The sequence below is a fragment of the Vicugna pacos genome, chromosome 11 (assembly GCF_048564905.1).
Source record: "Vicugna pacos chromosome 11, VicPac4, whole genome shotgun sequence".
Lineage (NCBI taxonomy): Eukaryota > Metazoa > Chordata > Mammalia > Artiodactyla > Camelidae > Vicugna > Vicugna pacos.
Genome location: NC_132997.1, coordinates 29921724 through 29937461, shown reverse-complemented (window position 1 = coordinate 29937461; position 15738 = coordinate 29921724). Strand labels below are relative to the sequence as shown.

Genomic DNA, 15738 nt, shown 5'->3' with positions numbered 1-15738 from the left:
ATCCCAACGAATTCAAGTAAAAACCTCCCCAAGGGAATGACTCAGGTTGGGAATTCCACCACCACCACATTTCCACTCAGAAAGTACATACAGCATATGATCCACTCACTAAAATGTTACTAAACACTATGGGAACAGGCATCTTAGATTACCTGGGCAGATGTGCTATTAGAAACAGCTGGTTTTCATCAATTAATTGATTAGAGGAAAGGTCTAGTAACTTGACCGTCTGCAGAACATCCACGGGCCTGTATGGAAAACAACATTTTTCAACATAAATTTAATCTCTTTATTGTGGTCAAAGATATAGCCTTAAAATACCTGCCACTTGGCGTTAAGGAGGGGCTGGGGGTGGGAGGCAGGCGTGTGATTCGCCTCTAAAAGGGCAGCGGATGGGGTGCTGGTGGTGAAGGGCGTGTTCCGTACTCGACTGGACGAGTCTCAGGTCCGGGCCGTGACACTGGACCACACCTCTGCAGGATGTTACCAGCGGGGCACATGGTAACAGGTACACATGATCTCTGGGTACCACTTCTCATAACTGCATGAGAATCTAAAATTTCCTCAAAATTAAACTTTTTAAAAACCTGCATTTGCCTGTATAATACATAAAATCACTCTGAACAGTAAAATTTCATTATTTTGAATCCTTTGAGAACATATAAGTTTGACCACGTTTATTTTACATAGTAATTTAACGATACCAACCAAAGAGGAAAATGAGGCAGCAACATATTTAATTTACCAAAGAAAATGGGCTTTTTATATATAAAGTCGTCCCTCAGTATTCATGGGGGATTGGTTCCTGGACCTTTGCGGACACCAAATTCTGAGGACGCTCCAGTCCCTTACATAAAATGACACAGTATTTGCATCCAACCTCCACACATCCCGCGTGTGTGGATGCCTTTAGGTCATCTCCAGAGCACTGACAATACCCGATGCAATGTAAATGCTCCGTGAGTGGTGCCAGTGCACCACAAATTCAAGTTTTACTTTTAGGAATTTTCTGGAATTTTCCCCCCAAATATTTTCCATCTGCGGCTGGCTGACTATGTGGTTGACTGTGGATACGGAGACAACGCTAATTTAAACTCCATCATTTAATCCTTGTAGCATTTCCTACAGAACTTCCATTTAGAAATAGAAGTTAAACATATTTATGTAAAACTGATACGATTCATGTCCTCAAAAACATTTCATTCAAGGCTTTTGCTCTGATGGGGTTTCCTTAATTAGAACCTCTTAGTGAAGTTTGAGTTGACATTCTGATTTGCGAAGGCAATACATAATGAGCATTTTTCTAATCCTTATTTGCAAATCCTTCTAAAATTTACTGAGGTATGATGAGACCATTTACTTATTCAGAAGGACTGAGGGGTGACAGACGCATAAACCCTGGTTACCTTTCTGAAATGATGATATTGTTGGACTCAAGGTACAGCTTCTCCAGGACTGGCCACCCAGAGGCACAGCAGAGCACCTGGGGGGAAAACAAGTCAGGGTGAAGCGGCCTCGCTGGTCCTTCCCCTGTGTGTGTATTTCTAGACCCTCCGTGCGAGCTCAGTTCAGTCCCTGTTTTAGAAATGAAGTGCCTCTGGCCGTTGTGTTGCAGAACCTCGGGGCCAGTGGTGCTTGTGGACAGGTGACAGAATGAACAACTTCCAGGCCTGGGCTTCAGTGACACGGGAGCAGGTACCCTGTGCACTCAGAACGCCCCGAGGCAGGAGTCAGCCCACGCTCAGGTGAATCCCGACCTGGACAAAGTGGCACTGGAGGTGGTGGCCTAGCACCTTCTTATTATTGGATGTAGTCTGTTGAACCAAAGGAAGGAAACTGATGCTAAACCCCCTCCTCAATCCTCAGTGCCAGACTGGTTTTATGGAGAATATTACTAACAGGACAAGATTTCTCAACGAGTCCAATGTTCTCACTTGACCGTAACTGGCATCTCCACTGCCCGAGTTTCCAGGAGCCCCTCCTGTCCGGGGAGGGAGGAGCTCTCAAGGAAGGAGCCATAGGAGGAAGTCAGGCAGCCATGGCGGCAAGTCCCAGATGGACGACTGCTGGGACGGACCTGTTCGCACTTGGCTGGAAGTGGGATGTCCTGGGGTGTGAGGTCAGTTACCCTGACAGAACACGGCAGTTCCGGCTCCGAGGCCTGGAGGCTGCCAGGCGGGGGCGCTCACGTCCACTCGGGATCCGGCCACCAACCACAAGTGGTGCCTTCCCGGGTGAACTGCGAGCGAGAGCAGGCAGCAGAGCCCACCCTGGGCTCGGCCTCACCCTAGGGACCCTGGCGGGGAGCGGGGCGGCCAGAAGCTTCTGGCCCACGTCTGCTACAGACACGGCGGAGCAAGAGGCTAGGGAGACACGAAACTGCCCGAGGAACCCCAGGCTTCACCCACAACCACCAGGACTGGCTGCCTCCTTCCTGGAAAGCAGTCTGCAGAGCCCTGTTATCTGGATAATGAGGTGGTTAAAACAAAGCCACTGCTGTGCTTCAATCCCCTGGTAAACCAAGAACCTGAAACTGCCCATTACTGGCTAATAAAGCAAAGAAATACGGTTACCTGAGCCCAGGTTATCCCCGTCCGGTTCAGGACCAGCTCCTTCAGTGCAGAGAATGTTCCGGATGGAGGTGGTGAGCCAGAGGGAAATGTCAGTTTATTTTCACTGTGTGGAAAAAGAGACACAAAGTGCTCACTGCCGTAGGTGGGCCCAACTCACACAGTCACCGCGAGTCTGCGGTTTACTGTGCAGAGCTTGGTTTGTCTCAACTTTCAAATGCAATTAAATCAAAAACAAAGTTAGTCAGGACCATCTAGCTTCTTGTTTGTTTTTGGCGCCGAGGTCATTAGATTGACTGACTGACTGACCGACTGAATGGAGGGCCTGGGGACTGAACCCAGGCCCCCGTGCATGCTGAGCATGTGCTCTGCCCCTGAGCTGACCCTCCCCCGAAGACTACTTAATTTTTGACATTAACAACACACAACTTCCTGACGCCTGGCATGGGCGCACGGGGTCGGGGCAGCTCCGGCAGCCCCCGTCAGGTCACCCGGCCTGATGGGCCTGATGGGCCGCGGGCGGGACGCCGTGATGGGAAGCCGTGCCCTCAGCAGTCTGACCGCTGCGCTGGACCAGGGGCTGGAATTTGGCTTCTGAGCAGGGTCCGCCCTTCTGCTATCAGGACAGACGAGATAAACCACTGCCCTGGAGGTGCTCTCTCAAGTCCTAACCTCAGAAGGCGCCCGCGGCTTGACAGTCATTTTGAAAGACGCCGCCACTTTAGCACACGAGCCCTTAGCCCCACAAGAGGCAGCACCACGGGCCCACGCACACTTGGCTATTCGGACGCGGGGCTCCTTCAGGCCCGCGCACCTGCTCCCCGGACATGCCTGAGCTGGAGCGGACTCCTCTGTACGTGTCAGAGGTGGCTCAGGGGCAGAAGGGGAGACCTGGCGCAGCCCCTGCAAAGTGAGGGTCTGAGATCAAAGCTAACCAGATGTTCAAGAAGGCCGGGAACACTGTGACCTCAGTGAAACCCGGAGCTCCATGAAAAATCCTCACCAGAGCTGAATTCGGCAACCGCTGGTGAGACCGCTCACCCCTAAAGCAGGTACCTGCCAGGAGCTGCAGGATGGAGCAGCTCTCCTCCCCAGGTAAGCATCAGGGTCCCCGCGTGGTCCATCTTTTAAGGTCAGGCTTATAAGAACCAGGAAGACCTTCCAGTTCAATATGTCAACCTCCCCACCTCCCTGATCAAAAGTGAAGCACACTCCCCATTAATCACCTTGTGGGACCACCTGAAAAACCATAACACAGAATAAGTTAAACTTACCTTCAACTAAGCCACTCCCCTCCTCCCGCCCCACGCCCCACCTCATCCCTACAGTGATGCCAGGAGGGAGCAGGAGAGATCAGGACTTTTATCTGAGGTGACAGTCAGGCCACTGCAAGTTCATACCTGAGGTTAAGAACTTCCAGGCGTCTGAGCTGGTCGGCAATTGCTACGACTTCATCCCATGATGACAGTAGATTTTTTGACAAATCTATGCTTCTAATATCTAAATGCACATGTTAAGAAACAGTAACACACAAAGATCCATAAAAGATGTAATACTGGTTACCTCTTAGTTCTAGAACATGTAATTTTTAACTTTTCATTTTCTACCCTCTACTCTGCTTGAAATTCTTCCCCGAGCACATATATTAAGTCATCCAACCCCTTTAAATCATCCAACTATTCACCCAGGAACTAAAAAGTTCATTGTCACATGCTGCAAACTTGGGACAAACATCGACAATCCAATGAGTAAGAACCAAACATCCTAACGCTAAACCAGAGAGAGGGCAGAGACAACAGTGCTGGGGGCGCTGACATACTCAGCACAGAAGGTGCACCGCAGGCTGTGGTCCCACATGGACACACACTGTCCTCCCTCTGGGCACCAGGGGGGGCTCTGCCCTGCACGGATCCCCACATGCTGAGCGCGCCTCCGGGGGACAACGGGGAGACCTGGACAAACGTTGGCACGTGCTCAGGATGGCTTGGAATCAGGGTCTCCTGTGGCCTGGATGAGCTTAGTGACACCAGTGTCCCTGGCACAGGACTGCAGAGAGGGAGATCAGCAGGACAGAGAAAGGCCCCTGAGCTGACATGAGGTGGGGAGACATGGCAGTGGCATCAAGGGCCGAGCCTGGCAGAACCCCAGGCAGAGAGAAGCCTGGGGCAGAACAGGGCTGAGGGAGAGTCTCCACCCTCCTCTGATGTGCGTGGGAACTGCTCCACTCATGCTCTGATTCAGCAAATAACTCCATGAGCATATGCACCCCAGGTGTGCCAGACACAGACCCGTTCTCAGAGCAAGAAGGCAGGGCCTGCAGCCCGGGGGGGCACGGAGGACCACCTTCTCCATGAGGTGACATTGGAGCAGAGAACTAGAGGGGACGAGGGGCTGCCATCGTGGAGAAGAGCATCCAGGCAGAGGGAAGGACGGCGCAAAGGCCCTGAGGTCACGACGGCTTGGCTGCAGCAGGGATGACAGACGCAGGGTGCCCGGGGTGCTGGAGATGAGGCCCTAGAGGCTGGGCCACGGCACAGAGGGCCTTGGAGGACCCACACTGCCTGTGTTAGTCCCTGCCTGAGACAGGACCTAGGGTGGGCGCTGACCGAGGCCCTCGGAAGGAGGCTCTGTGGCTTGTTGGGGAGCAGGCTGCAGGACCACAGAGATAGCAGAAAGGGGCCGGGAGGGGCTGGGGCCAGATCGCGGTGCTAGCGGGCGGGAGAAGTGCCGGGCTGCGTCTCCCGATGAGGAAGCGGGGCTGGGGGTGCTTGCGGATGGATTTAGATGGGAGATGTGGGGAAAAAAGAAGGGTTAAGTTACCTGCCCAGTCCCTGGCCCGGGCCCCGGGAGGTGCCCTTTACTGACACAGGGAAGACCACAGACGAGCAGGGCTGCGGGGACTTCACGTTCTGGTGTGTTAAATTCGAGATGACACCCAAACAGAGGTCTCAGGTACACGGTGGGGAGACAAGCCTGGGAGGGGACGGGACTGGGCCAGAGGCCAGAGCGCAGGAGCCCAGCGTCTGCAGGCAGCACCTGTCTCCCTGGGAGTGAGTGTGAACAGAGGAGACAGGGTCGGAGGTCCGGGCTGGGCGCTCCCACCTCTGCAAGACAGACTGGGGGGAGGTGGCCAGGGAGGGAGTGAGCCAACCCCGTCCCAGGCCGGCTGTGCAGATCAACAAGTGCGAACTTAAACCCAGATCAGCTTCAGTTCCAAACTCATTTTCTTACGCCCCATAGTGCAGCGGGGGGTCTTTGCACATAAAACACGGAGAAAGTAGCTTCTGATAGAAACGGCATCACTGGACAGAACTGGTTGGAAAGGAGAGGACGTAGGCGGTACCGATCAGACCGCTCTACGCGTGGGCAGGAGGGAGGGAGGGAAGGCGGCGGAACCCGCAGGAAGGGACGGGTCTCAGCCGCCCAGAACCAGAGCCGGGCGGCTCCGGGCGGTGGGTACGGGGCCTGAGCGCTACCGCCGGTTTCCGCGTTTTTAACCGGTTCCGAGGCTCTCAAGGACTCGGGGCGCAGGACGGTCAGGAGATAAGCCCAGAGCCCGGGGACAGAGCTCTGATGCGGAGTGACGTGCAGGGGCGGGGACGGCAGAGAACAGCGGGGTTTCGGGCTGCAACCGCCTGAGCTTCCGCCACGAGTGGACCGGCTCCCTCTGGAGGTCGGGTCTGGGGAGGGTCGACGAGCTGCGAGCGCCGGCCGGCGATGCGGGTCCTGGGCCCCCTCGGGCTCCTGCTCCAGCGACCTGGGCACACGCCCGCTCTCGGGGTCCCCGACGGCCGGAGCAGCGGGCCCGGAGTCCCTGGGGCGCAGCCCCTCGTGCGCCCCTCCCCAGCCCCGCGCGTCCGCACCCGCCCCACATGCCCACCAGCCCTGCTCACCCGGGGCCACCCGGTCTCGAAACGGTTTAAGTCCACTCACTCACGCCCTCCACTGCGGAGGCTGGAATCACACACATTTCTACTGGTCCGCACGGAGCGCAGGGACCACCGCCGCCTGACGTCCACGCGGAACCACCCGGCAGCTGCGAATGCAGTGCCCCCCCGACACACACGCAGTCCAGGGAGTTCTTGCGCCGGTGGGCACGTGCCCACCTGAAGTTCAGAGCCAACTGGTGAAGCAGCTGCTCCCGATCTGAGCCCTCAGACCCGACGTGACCCGCTGAGGTCGGCTGCACGCGCACTGACTTCAGTCCCCGCGAAAGCAATGACCTCCAAGAGAGATGAGCCCCAAAAAGGTGACCGGATTAAATACACAGGCAGCACTTCAACTTCGGGCAAGAATTCAGTCAGGAAGCGCGAGACATTCGTCACTGGGTCTGCAATATCCACCACTACTTGATTATCTCCCGAAACCCCATTTCTTCAAGTCTTGGGGGACGCTCTTCCCCGGCAAGAACAGGCTGAACCAGCACTGCTGACAACTCCACCAGCCACACGGCCGAGTTCCCAAAGCCCTCTGCTGACCACATCGCTCCCGGTGTGTGGGAAATCAGCTTTGAACCGGCCCAATTTCCAATCTTCTGACATCACTGAGGAGGCAGCCAGAGCACAGAATGCTCCTGAAGGCTCTGGGGCACTCTGCTCCTGACCAGGCTCGATTCCAAACCCACCTCAACACCCTCGACTTGGCCGCCTCTCCTGCAGAGGAAACGCACATCTGGGGCCAAGGTGGGGAGGGGGCTGTTCACAGATAGGTCCCAACAGACACCCCCCCCCCCAAGGCCCAAGGGACCGGCATCTCTGCTCTAGTCCCTGTCACCACAAAGGAGTAACTGTCAAGGTGGTTAGAAATACTGTCTTCACCCGAGAAACCTGATTATAAGCTATCTTTTGCATAAATTATTATGTAGAGACTAGGTCAATTTAAGGAACTGGAAGATGATCTTTTAAAGTCAGAGAAAGTTTGCCCCAGTCACTGAGCCACCGCCAAGGACTCCCCCGCAAGCCCTCTCCCGCCCTGACACCCCGTCCCCCCCGCCCACCTTCCGCAGGCCGTTTCCACCGAGAAAGAGGAATTGTACTGCATGTCCGCCATCCAGAACTCCACTCTTTTGACCCCTTTGCTGATGCAAGTATGGGTGAGGATCTGCTTCCTGCTGGCACTGAAGATTATACCCATATGAGAACTCAACAGAGAAACAGCAGGAAAACCCTTAACACTGTCCAAGGGATCGCTGATGATTACGATAAAAGCAAACTAGTGAAGGCGTTTAAGAAGAAACTTGCCTGCAGTGGTACTGTAATCGAGCATCCAGAGTATGGAGAAGGGTGACCAGCACAAGAACATATGGCAGTTCCTTGCAGAGACTCGACTGACTAAGGACGACCAGCTGAAGGTTCATGCGTTTTAAGTGCCTTTGGCTCACTGAAGCTTAAGTGAAGATTTCCTTGCAATGAGTAGATTTTCCCTTCTGTCCCTTGTTACAAGTTTAAAAACCTCACAGCCTGTATAATATAACCATTTGGGGTCTGCTTTTAACTTGGACTAGTGTAACTCCTTCATGCAATAAACTGAAAAGAGCCCTAAATAAATAAATAAATAATAAAATTAGAAAAAGTTTATCTGATTTGCCACTGGTTTTTTGGGCTTTCTTAGGACTGCAGCCCAGGAGACACAGAACCAAGAAGCACTTGAATGAATCGTGTTCCACCAGACTACAAAATGGGGCAAGTGTATTGGGAATTTTTTCTTTTAAACTTACCACCTCTATTTTTAGCTGTGGGCATAAGACTACATAGACAGCAAAAACCAAAAAACACGCTGATGAGAGAAGGCGCAGGTAAGAAGGCCTGCTTTGAGGGACCATAACAAACCGCTTTCCGCCGTACGGACGGGAGCCCAGGGACCATCCAGGACGCCGGCGCCCCCATCCTGGCGCCCCAGTCCCTCCCGGGCAGCTTGCTTCCCACAGGTCGTCTGCTGAGCCCCGCGCACACCGTCTGTGCTCCAGGCAGGGGGTGGAAAGGCAGTGGACAGGGCGCGCGCCCGCCACCTCTGTCCCCCTCGAAGCGCCCACTTGACATCTCACTGGCCAGGGCGAGTCGCACGGCCTCACCTGAAAGCAGGGGGTCCGGGAAGGCAATCACTTAGCTGGGCGGCGACTACCCGGGGGACAGCAAGTCCCCGTGAGGAAGCAGTCTGGAGAGCAGGCACTGTGGAGGCGACCAGGGATGCCTGGCCCAAGTGTCACACCCAGTCAGGCCCCAGTGACAAGCCCTCATCGGAAAGGATACTAGGGCAGGCGGCCGCAATTCCTCCTCGGTCCCCAGCACCGTTTACTGCGCAGCTCCTCAGGGACACTTCTTGCAACTTGCTCAGCTGACTGCATGAAAAACACATAGTTCACATGTATGCAGAAACACGCAGGCTCTCCAGCGGCCCTTCAAAAAATTAAAGTGTTTCAGACATTAGGAGAAGCCGCCAAAAATAAGAAATCCAGTACCCACCACTCAACTTAAGAAATAAAGCATTACTAAGAAAAGAGAAAAGAGAAAAGAGAAAGCCAGCCAGCAAGCATCGCGAACATCGCAAACGCCAGCAGCGTCCCCCGCGTCCCCTCCCACCGCCCCGCCCCGCGCGCCCTCTGCCCCTGCGGGAAGCACCGCGCCACGGCTGGTGTCTACTTCGTGCTCAGCATTTCTCAGTAGCTTTACTGCCTATGTCCATGGCCCTCAACAATCACGGTATCTTCGCACACTCTGAAGCCTGCCGTGAACGGGGCCCGCCGCACCTGCAGCTGACGTCCCCCCTCTGCGGTACCCCGTCCGCGGCGGACACGCGCGCTCCAGCCCCCGACCGCACACCGTGGAATAAAGGCAGTTCCTTTACTGACTCCTCTGGTGACCCAGGGGTGACTCCCAGCAGTGCCGTCTGGACTCGCGTGGGAAAGCCTCTCCAGGGATGCATCTGGAGAGCATGCGTGTCTTCAGCTTTTTTAGACCCTCCCGGAAGCCACTTCTGAAGTGGAGAGAATCTGTGTCTCCTACTCATTAAAAGGGCCCACGCGTCACAGCGCTGAAGAGTGTCTAGAACACAGTATCTGGAGCCAGGCCGCCTGGCTTCCAATCCCGACTCCACCCTCCTTCCGCCCTGGCTGAGCTGACCTCCCTGAGCCTCAGATTGCACATGTGTGCACCTGGGCTCCCGGCACACAGCAGTCACACATAAGCAAACCGAGTGTCCACCGACCGATGAACAGACATAAAGCGTGGTAAATCCACACAACAGAGTCTTACTCAGCCCTAAGAAGGAAGGAAAGTCTGACACGCTACATCTGTGACCCTTGAGGACACTATGCTAAGGGATATAAGCCAGTCACAAAAGCACAAACAACTGCACTTATAGGAGGTACCGAGGTGGGTGTCAACCGCACAGGTCAGAAGTAGCACCATGATCACCAGGCTGGGGGAGGAGAGATGTGGAGGTGATGGTTTAAGGCGACAGCGGTTCACTTTGGGGAGATGAGAAGGCTCTGGAGAGGGACAGTGGGGACGGCTGCACCACACTGGGGACATACCCAACGCTACTGACCTGCACACTTGAAAATGCTTAAAAGGTACATCTGGTGTTACATACATTCCACAAGTTTTCAACGCTATGGTAACAGTGAGCTCATATCTGCGAAACCCTCAATACTGCCTGATATGTAGTAAATAATTTTATAAATATTTACAAAAATAAACATAAAACTGACAACCTTTAGGGGGAAGACTAAGATCACCAGCCAGGGCAGGAGCTGTGACAGTCATCAGAACCAAGCAGAGGCTCCTGAACTTTCTCAGTTCACGGGGCCCTTCACGGGTCAGTAATTTTTTCATGGTGCCAAGGCCAAAAGGAACACCTCACGGTTCCATTTAGTACGCAGTCAGGGCCAAACAATCTAGCGATGATTTCTGTCCTGGCAACTTCTTGTCTGTTGAGCACTGCGCAACTTCCCAAACCCTAGAATCAGACTGGCCCCACCACCTCCGTTTCCTGTGCCATGGTGATTTTCAGGAGAAACTTTCTTCCAGCACAGGAATCGCCAAAAAGCCCAGCTGTGCAGGGACATGACACCCTGAAAGGAACAGTAGTAGGACGATCATGAAACTATGAACTACCTCCAACTAGCAGTTTGCACCACGTCTAACACGCGTCATTGTTTCCCTCCAAAATTAAAAACACCCCGCTGCACCCCTGCAGTGCCCAGAAACCTTGGTACAAAGCTTAGGGATCGGGTCTCAGTACAGCCATCACTCCAGAGCCACAGCCACCTCCAAAGAGAAACGATTTCAGCGCTCCCCACCACTCTCACAGCTTAGGCACGGCTTTGTAAGCGAGGAAACCAAGGCTCAGAAACCGTAAGGAACTAGCTCTAACTGCTGTCCGAGCCAGAAAGTGGCTTAGCTGACATCTGGACCCAGCCTGACGGACTCTAGTATTTCTTTCCAAGAAGGACACTAGCTCATTATTGACCACGATGATGTTCAAGCAGGAAGTCCTTCACCAGAAAACTCCATGAGCTACCGGCTGTTCATAAACTAGGGGAGGAAAATCTGTTGCAATTTGTTAATATTCACAGAGCCCACAGTGTTCTCTGAGAGAGATTAACCGGCTAGGGAGAAAAAAAAAGTGCCTCTTTTGGGGAAAAAGATACTTAAATATTTGCATTTCAAGTGGAAAAAACAAAGAACTCTAACCCCATGAAGCACACAGTTCTAGAAATCAGCAGCAAAAACCATTCACCTTAGTTCTCTCTCGAGTGTGCAACAGTCATGACCCTCTCTGGTTCAATTTATATTTTCTAGGTCCTCAACAACGACTGTATATTGTCTGTAAGTAACAGTCAAGTTATTGCTTTTAAAAAAATCGATGTATTCTGAGTTTTTAAAAATAACATTAGGTTTTATTTTAATTATGTTAAATATTGTGAAAAGTACTTTTTAAAATTTGCATTCTTTCTCACTGAAGTAGTCAGTTTACAATGTTGTGTTGATTTCTGGCATACAGCATAATGTTTCAGTCATACACATACATACATATATTTCTTCTCATATTCTTTTTCTGAGTTGTTTTATGTTTAAATGCTGGTCATCTATACTAAAAATCAGAGGTATCAAGAAATGAGCTAACCCAGAAAGAGAGAAAAATACTATATATCACTCTTATGTGGAATCTAAAAAAAAAAAAAAAGACTATGAACTCACCTACAAAACAGAAACAGACTCGCAGACATAATAAACAATCTTATGGTTACCGGGGAAAGGGGCTGGGAAGGGATAAATATGGGAGTTTGAGATTTACTAACATTAGCCACTATATATAAAAAATAGATTTTTAAAAAGTTTCTTCTGTACAGCACAGGGAACTATATTCAGTACCTTGTAATAACCTTTAATGAAAAAGAACATGAGAAGGAACATACGTATGTATATGCATGACTAGGACACTGTGCTGTACACCGGAAATTGACACACTGTAATTGTTCAGTTTTTTAAAAAATGAACTTACTCTTCAACACTGTTCTCATATGCACTTCAATTCTGTTTTATGATAAATCTTAATAATAATTACAACAAGAACAACAAAAAAGATAGCAAGGAAATTTACTCTGAACAAAACCACAGTTCAAGTGGAACTTTAGAGACCGAAAGACGCCAAGTAGCGGCAAATCGACTGCTCTCCACAGCGGCCACCAGGGGTCGCTACCAGGCCGCCTCGTCCAGGTCGGGGGCCCACAGCACAGCGCTGAGCAACGCTAAACCCGAGTAACCCGGGAGGTTCTCACGCAGCCGTGAGTGTCTGGTGGGCATATCAGCTTCCACTCTCTCTGGGTCACACAGCGCATGGAATGGGCAGTGAGCAGCTCTATGAGAATCAGAGAATGTTCCAACTCAGCAGTTTCAAAATGCATTATTTACTGGCCTGCAGTAGGCTACAGTCATCTGGGGCACCTCCTAAAAGCAAGAGCCCATGGTTCTCGGATTCAGGAGGCCTGGCGTAGGACCCAGGACTGTGTGTTTCAGAAGCCCCCGGGGGGTGAGGGTGTGCGGCCAGAGGTGGGGCCTCCTCGGGACGAGGTGGTGTCAGCAAGCTGCCGGGCACAGGGCAACGGAGACATCCATTCCATTCCCGCCTCATCATCCAGATGCCAACCTTGGCTACTTAATGATCAGTCAACACAATGCAGCACGGTGTAAAAACTGACGATGGGCAAATCAGTGTTCTCTTTCCAATCTGGAAAAGTCCACCCACCCTGTGCTAAAATAAGGATTTTAACTTCCCTAAGTCCTTGGATTCCTCCGTTCTGCAGAAGAGACACAGCAGTCTGGGAGCAAAGTTCTGGGCACTGACGTACAGTCAGATAACTTCTATCCCGAACCCTGATGAAGCTGTAAGTCACCTCTACCCCCGTCTGTTTCACTTACCTCTGCTGTTTTACAACAGAGTCAAAACCAACAGTTTCTACAGGTTTATTGCCAATTGTCACAATTTCCTCTTCTTCCTCTTCCTCCAGTTCTCCTTCTAACACATAGCGGTTTTTAATTGCAGTGAGAAAGTCTACTCCAAAATTTACTTTATTTGGACGAATGAAGGATCCCCCTGTTGGGTGCCTGGAAGAGGAGAGAAATGGAAATACATACACAGAAATGCTTTTTAAGCTGTCAGGCTGCCACAAATGTAAAAGGTCTGCGTTTACAAATACATTAGCAAATAAAAGCAACTGAAACCATTTAAAACAAGAAGCTATCATCCACCAAGAATGGCCATAAAGCAAAGTTCTGAAGGTTTTCAATACTGTCTGTATGCTGAACAAGCAAAATCAGCACAAAAGGGAAGGTGATACACTAAAAAAAAGGGTATAAGCAACAGGATTGACCATAAAGGGCTGTGAACTTATGCAAGCATGTAAAATCTCAACAAACAGACAAGAAATATAGAACAGATAATCCACAAGAGGAAACAGCAGTATTAAAAGCATTTCTATGGGGGAAAAAAGTCTCACCTTGTTAATGATTAAAAAATGCAAATTCATTACAAATGTTAGCCACTATATATAAAAACAGATTAGGAAAAAGTTTCTGCTGTACAGCACAGGGAACTATGTTGTATCTTGTAAATAACCTTAAATGAAAAAATGTATGAAAACAAATATATGTATGTATACGCATGACTGGACATTGTGTGCTGTACACCAGAAATGATCCACTGTAACTGATGATCCTTCAATTAAAAAAAAGAAAAGAAATGCAAATTCAAATAATTAAAGTATTTTCAACAAAACTGGCAAAAAATAAGTTTTAACACCACAAAGACTGCAAAACTGGCCTAGTTTTTGACTGTATAATCATACTCCTGGGAATCTGTCAGCAGGCAACAATTTAAAAATAAAAACTAAACTGCATTTACAGAGATTCTATGTAATAGCATTTTTTTTCATAATTGAGGGACTCTGGAACCATAAAAATGCCCAGCTGGACAGGAACTATTAAGTAAACCAGATAGATAGTCATTAAAATATTCTAGCTGTAATACTTAATAAAATTACTCACAGAATAATGTCGAGATTTCTAAAAATTGAACCAAATTGTACATGACACAAGTAGAGAGGAATCACATTAACAGACAGACAGATCGAATAAGGACACAGAGAAATGAAAACGTTTGTGGATAACAGGATTACGCACAGAATCTTTGAAATGATAACAAAGTTGAACGAAATAGCAGTTTAAATATGGGGCTACAATAGAGATTGTAGGAAGAATTCTAAAGAAATACAGGATATTTTACCACAATTTATGTTCAAGTTTTATAGTAATTTTTCATAATAATCTCTAGCAGAATTCAATGAAAATATTAATCACATTGCTGTACGTAATGACTGTTCTCAGGCTTTCCAAGAGATTCCAAACAGGCCTTTAGACACATTAAATTTCAGCATTATATCGTGGCAACGATGATCTTACTTGAGGGAAATCTAAGTACGCCTATAAAACAGTTGTAAATGTTAATATTATCATTTTATCACTTTAGAGAATAAATGATGAAATACATGAACTGTCAAAAACTGTACTATAAACACCATTCTGGCTTACAGCCTTTAACTCTGAAAGAAACCAAACTTTCCTAGAAGTCACCATAATTAAAGAGAATGAAAATAACACTGATGATACATTTTAGCAATATGAACACTGATACATTATCTTCCGGGAAGTGAGTCTAGAGAGACGACCAGCTTGTGGAAGGAACCTGTCATCTCAAAAAGTTGGACGTGATGCCACAGGTAAGAAGAAGTGGCTCGGAGGTCCTCAGAACCGTATTTCTCTTAGCAAACTTGCACAGAGCTCCTATCTGCAATTGTGTCACCGTCCGTGGTGCACCTACCTACTACAGAAGCCCACCTGAACATGTGTGGGGGCCGATGCTCAAGTTGAGAGAATATAGCCTCTGGGCCCAATATTTCAGTGTGTGGATTTTTTAAAGTATATCAGATACACTAACTGTCGGTAAAGGACACACAGCCTATGTCAGGCGACACAGTGGTGGCTTGCACAGCACGGCGTATTTAACCCTATAAATATCCTCTTTGAGAGGGCTTTACAGATGAGGACACAGGCTGAGGACGACACCTGGCACCTCCGCTGCCTGAGGTCACACTGCTAAGTGACGGAGTCAGGTCTGCTAAGCTGCAGAGCACATGCTGCGCCCACCCTTACCCTGCCCCCTCCTCCCATCTTGGGAATGTACGGGGCAGCTAGGGTTTTCATTTATGAGCTGTGTGTGATTTACAGAGACACAGTGATTCGGGTCTGGAGGCCAAGACAGAAACGCGGGGAACAACGGTGCACTAGTAGCCAGGAATCCAAGACTCCTGGACTTGGCTGCACAAACTCTGTCCAGTGACCCCAGGACCCCTGGCCGAAACCGGGTCACGTGGTCAGAGTTTCCTAAGGTGGGACGCGAGGCCCCTGCATCAGAACCTCTGGCACATTGCTTCCAACAGCAGGTTCATGGGCCCCAGCCCAGTCCCACCCAGTGAACAGACATCTGGGGTGGGTTCCAGTAAGCTTGCCAGGCGCCTGGCTGCCTTTCAGGTTAAGCTTCAGAGGTCCGTGCTGGACTAGAGCATTTCTTAGGTAGATCCTCTTGAACTCCTGAAAAACGAGGCTAGCTA

General features: G+C 50.2%; 1 protein-coding gene and 1 pseudogene across 5 annotated transcripts in view; one reads left to right on the top strand and one right to left on the bottom strand.

Moving 5' to 3' along the window:
* Positions 1–15738, bottom strand: part of TBCE (tubulin folding cofactor E) — a 70905-nt gene that overhangs the window by 6484 nt on the left and 48683 nt on the right. For 2 of the 5 annotated variants that reach the window (XM_072970994.1, XM_072970995.1), the window contains exons 4-9: positions 12992–13177; positions 8819–8907; positions 3971–4070; positions 2574–2676; positions 1407–1483; positions 153–248 (exon numbers count right to left, since the gene is read on the bottom strand). In XM_072970994.1, the coding sequence (XP_072827095.1) occupies positions 153–248; positions 1407–1483; positions 2574–2676; positions 3971–4070; positions 8819–8907; positions 12992–13177 (651 nt within the window). Of the gene's footprint in view, positions 1–152; positions 249–1406; positions 1484–2573; positions 2677–3970; positions 4071–8818; positions 8966–12991; positions 13178–15738 lie in introns of all 5 variants that reach the window. The other 3 variants (XM_072970997.1, XM_072970998.1, XM_072970996.1) reach the window with 2 other exon arrangements.
* LOC140699248 (eukaryotic translation initiation factor 1 pseudogene) lies at positions 7573–8097 on the top strand (annotated as a pseudogene).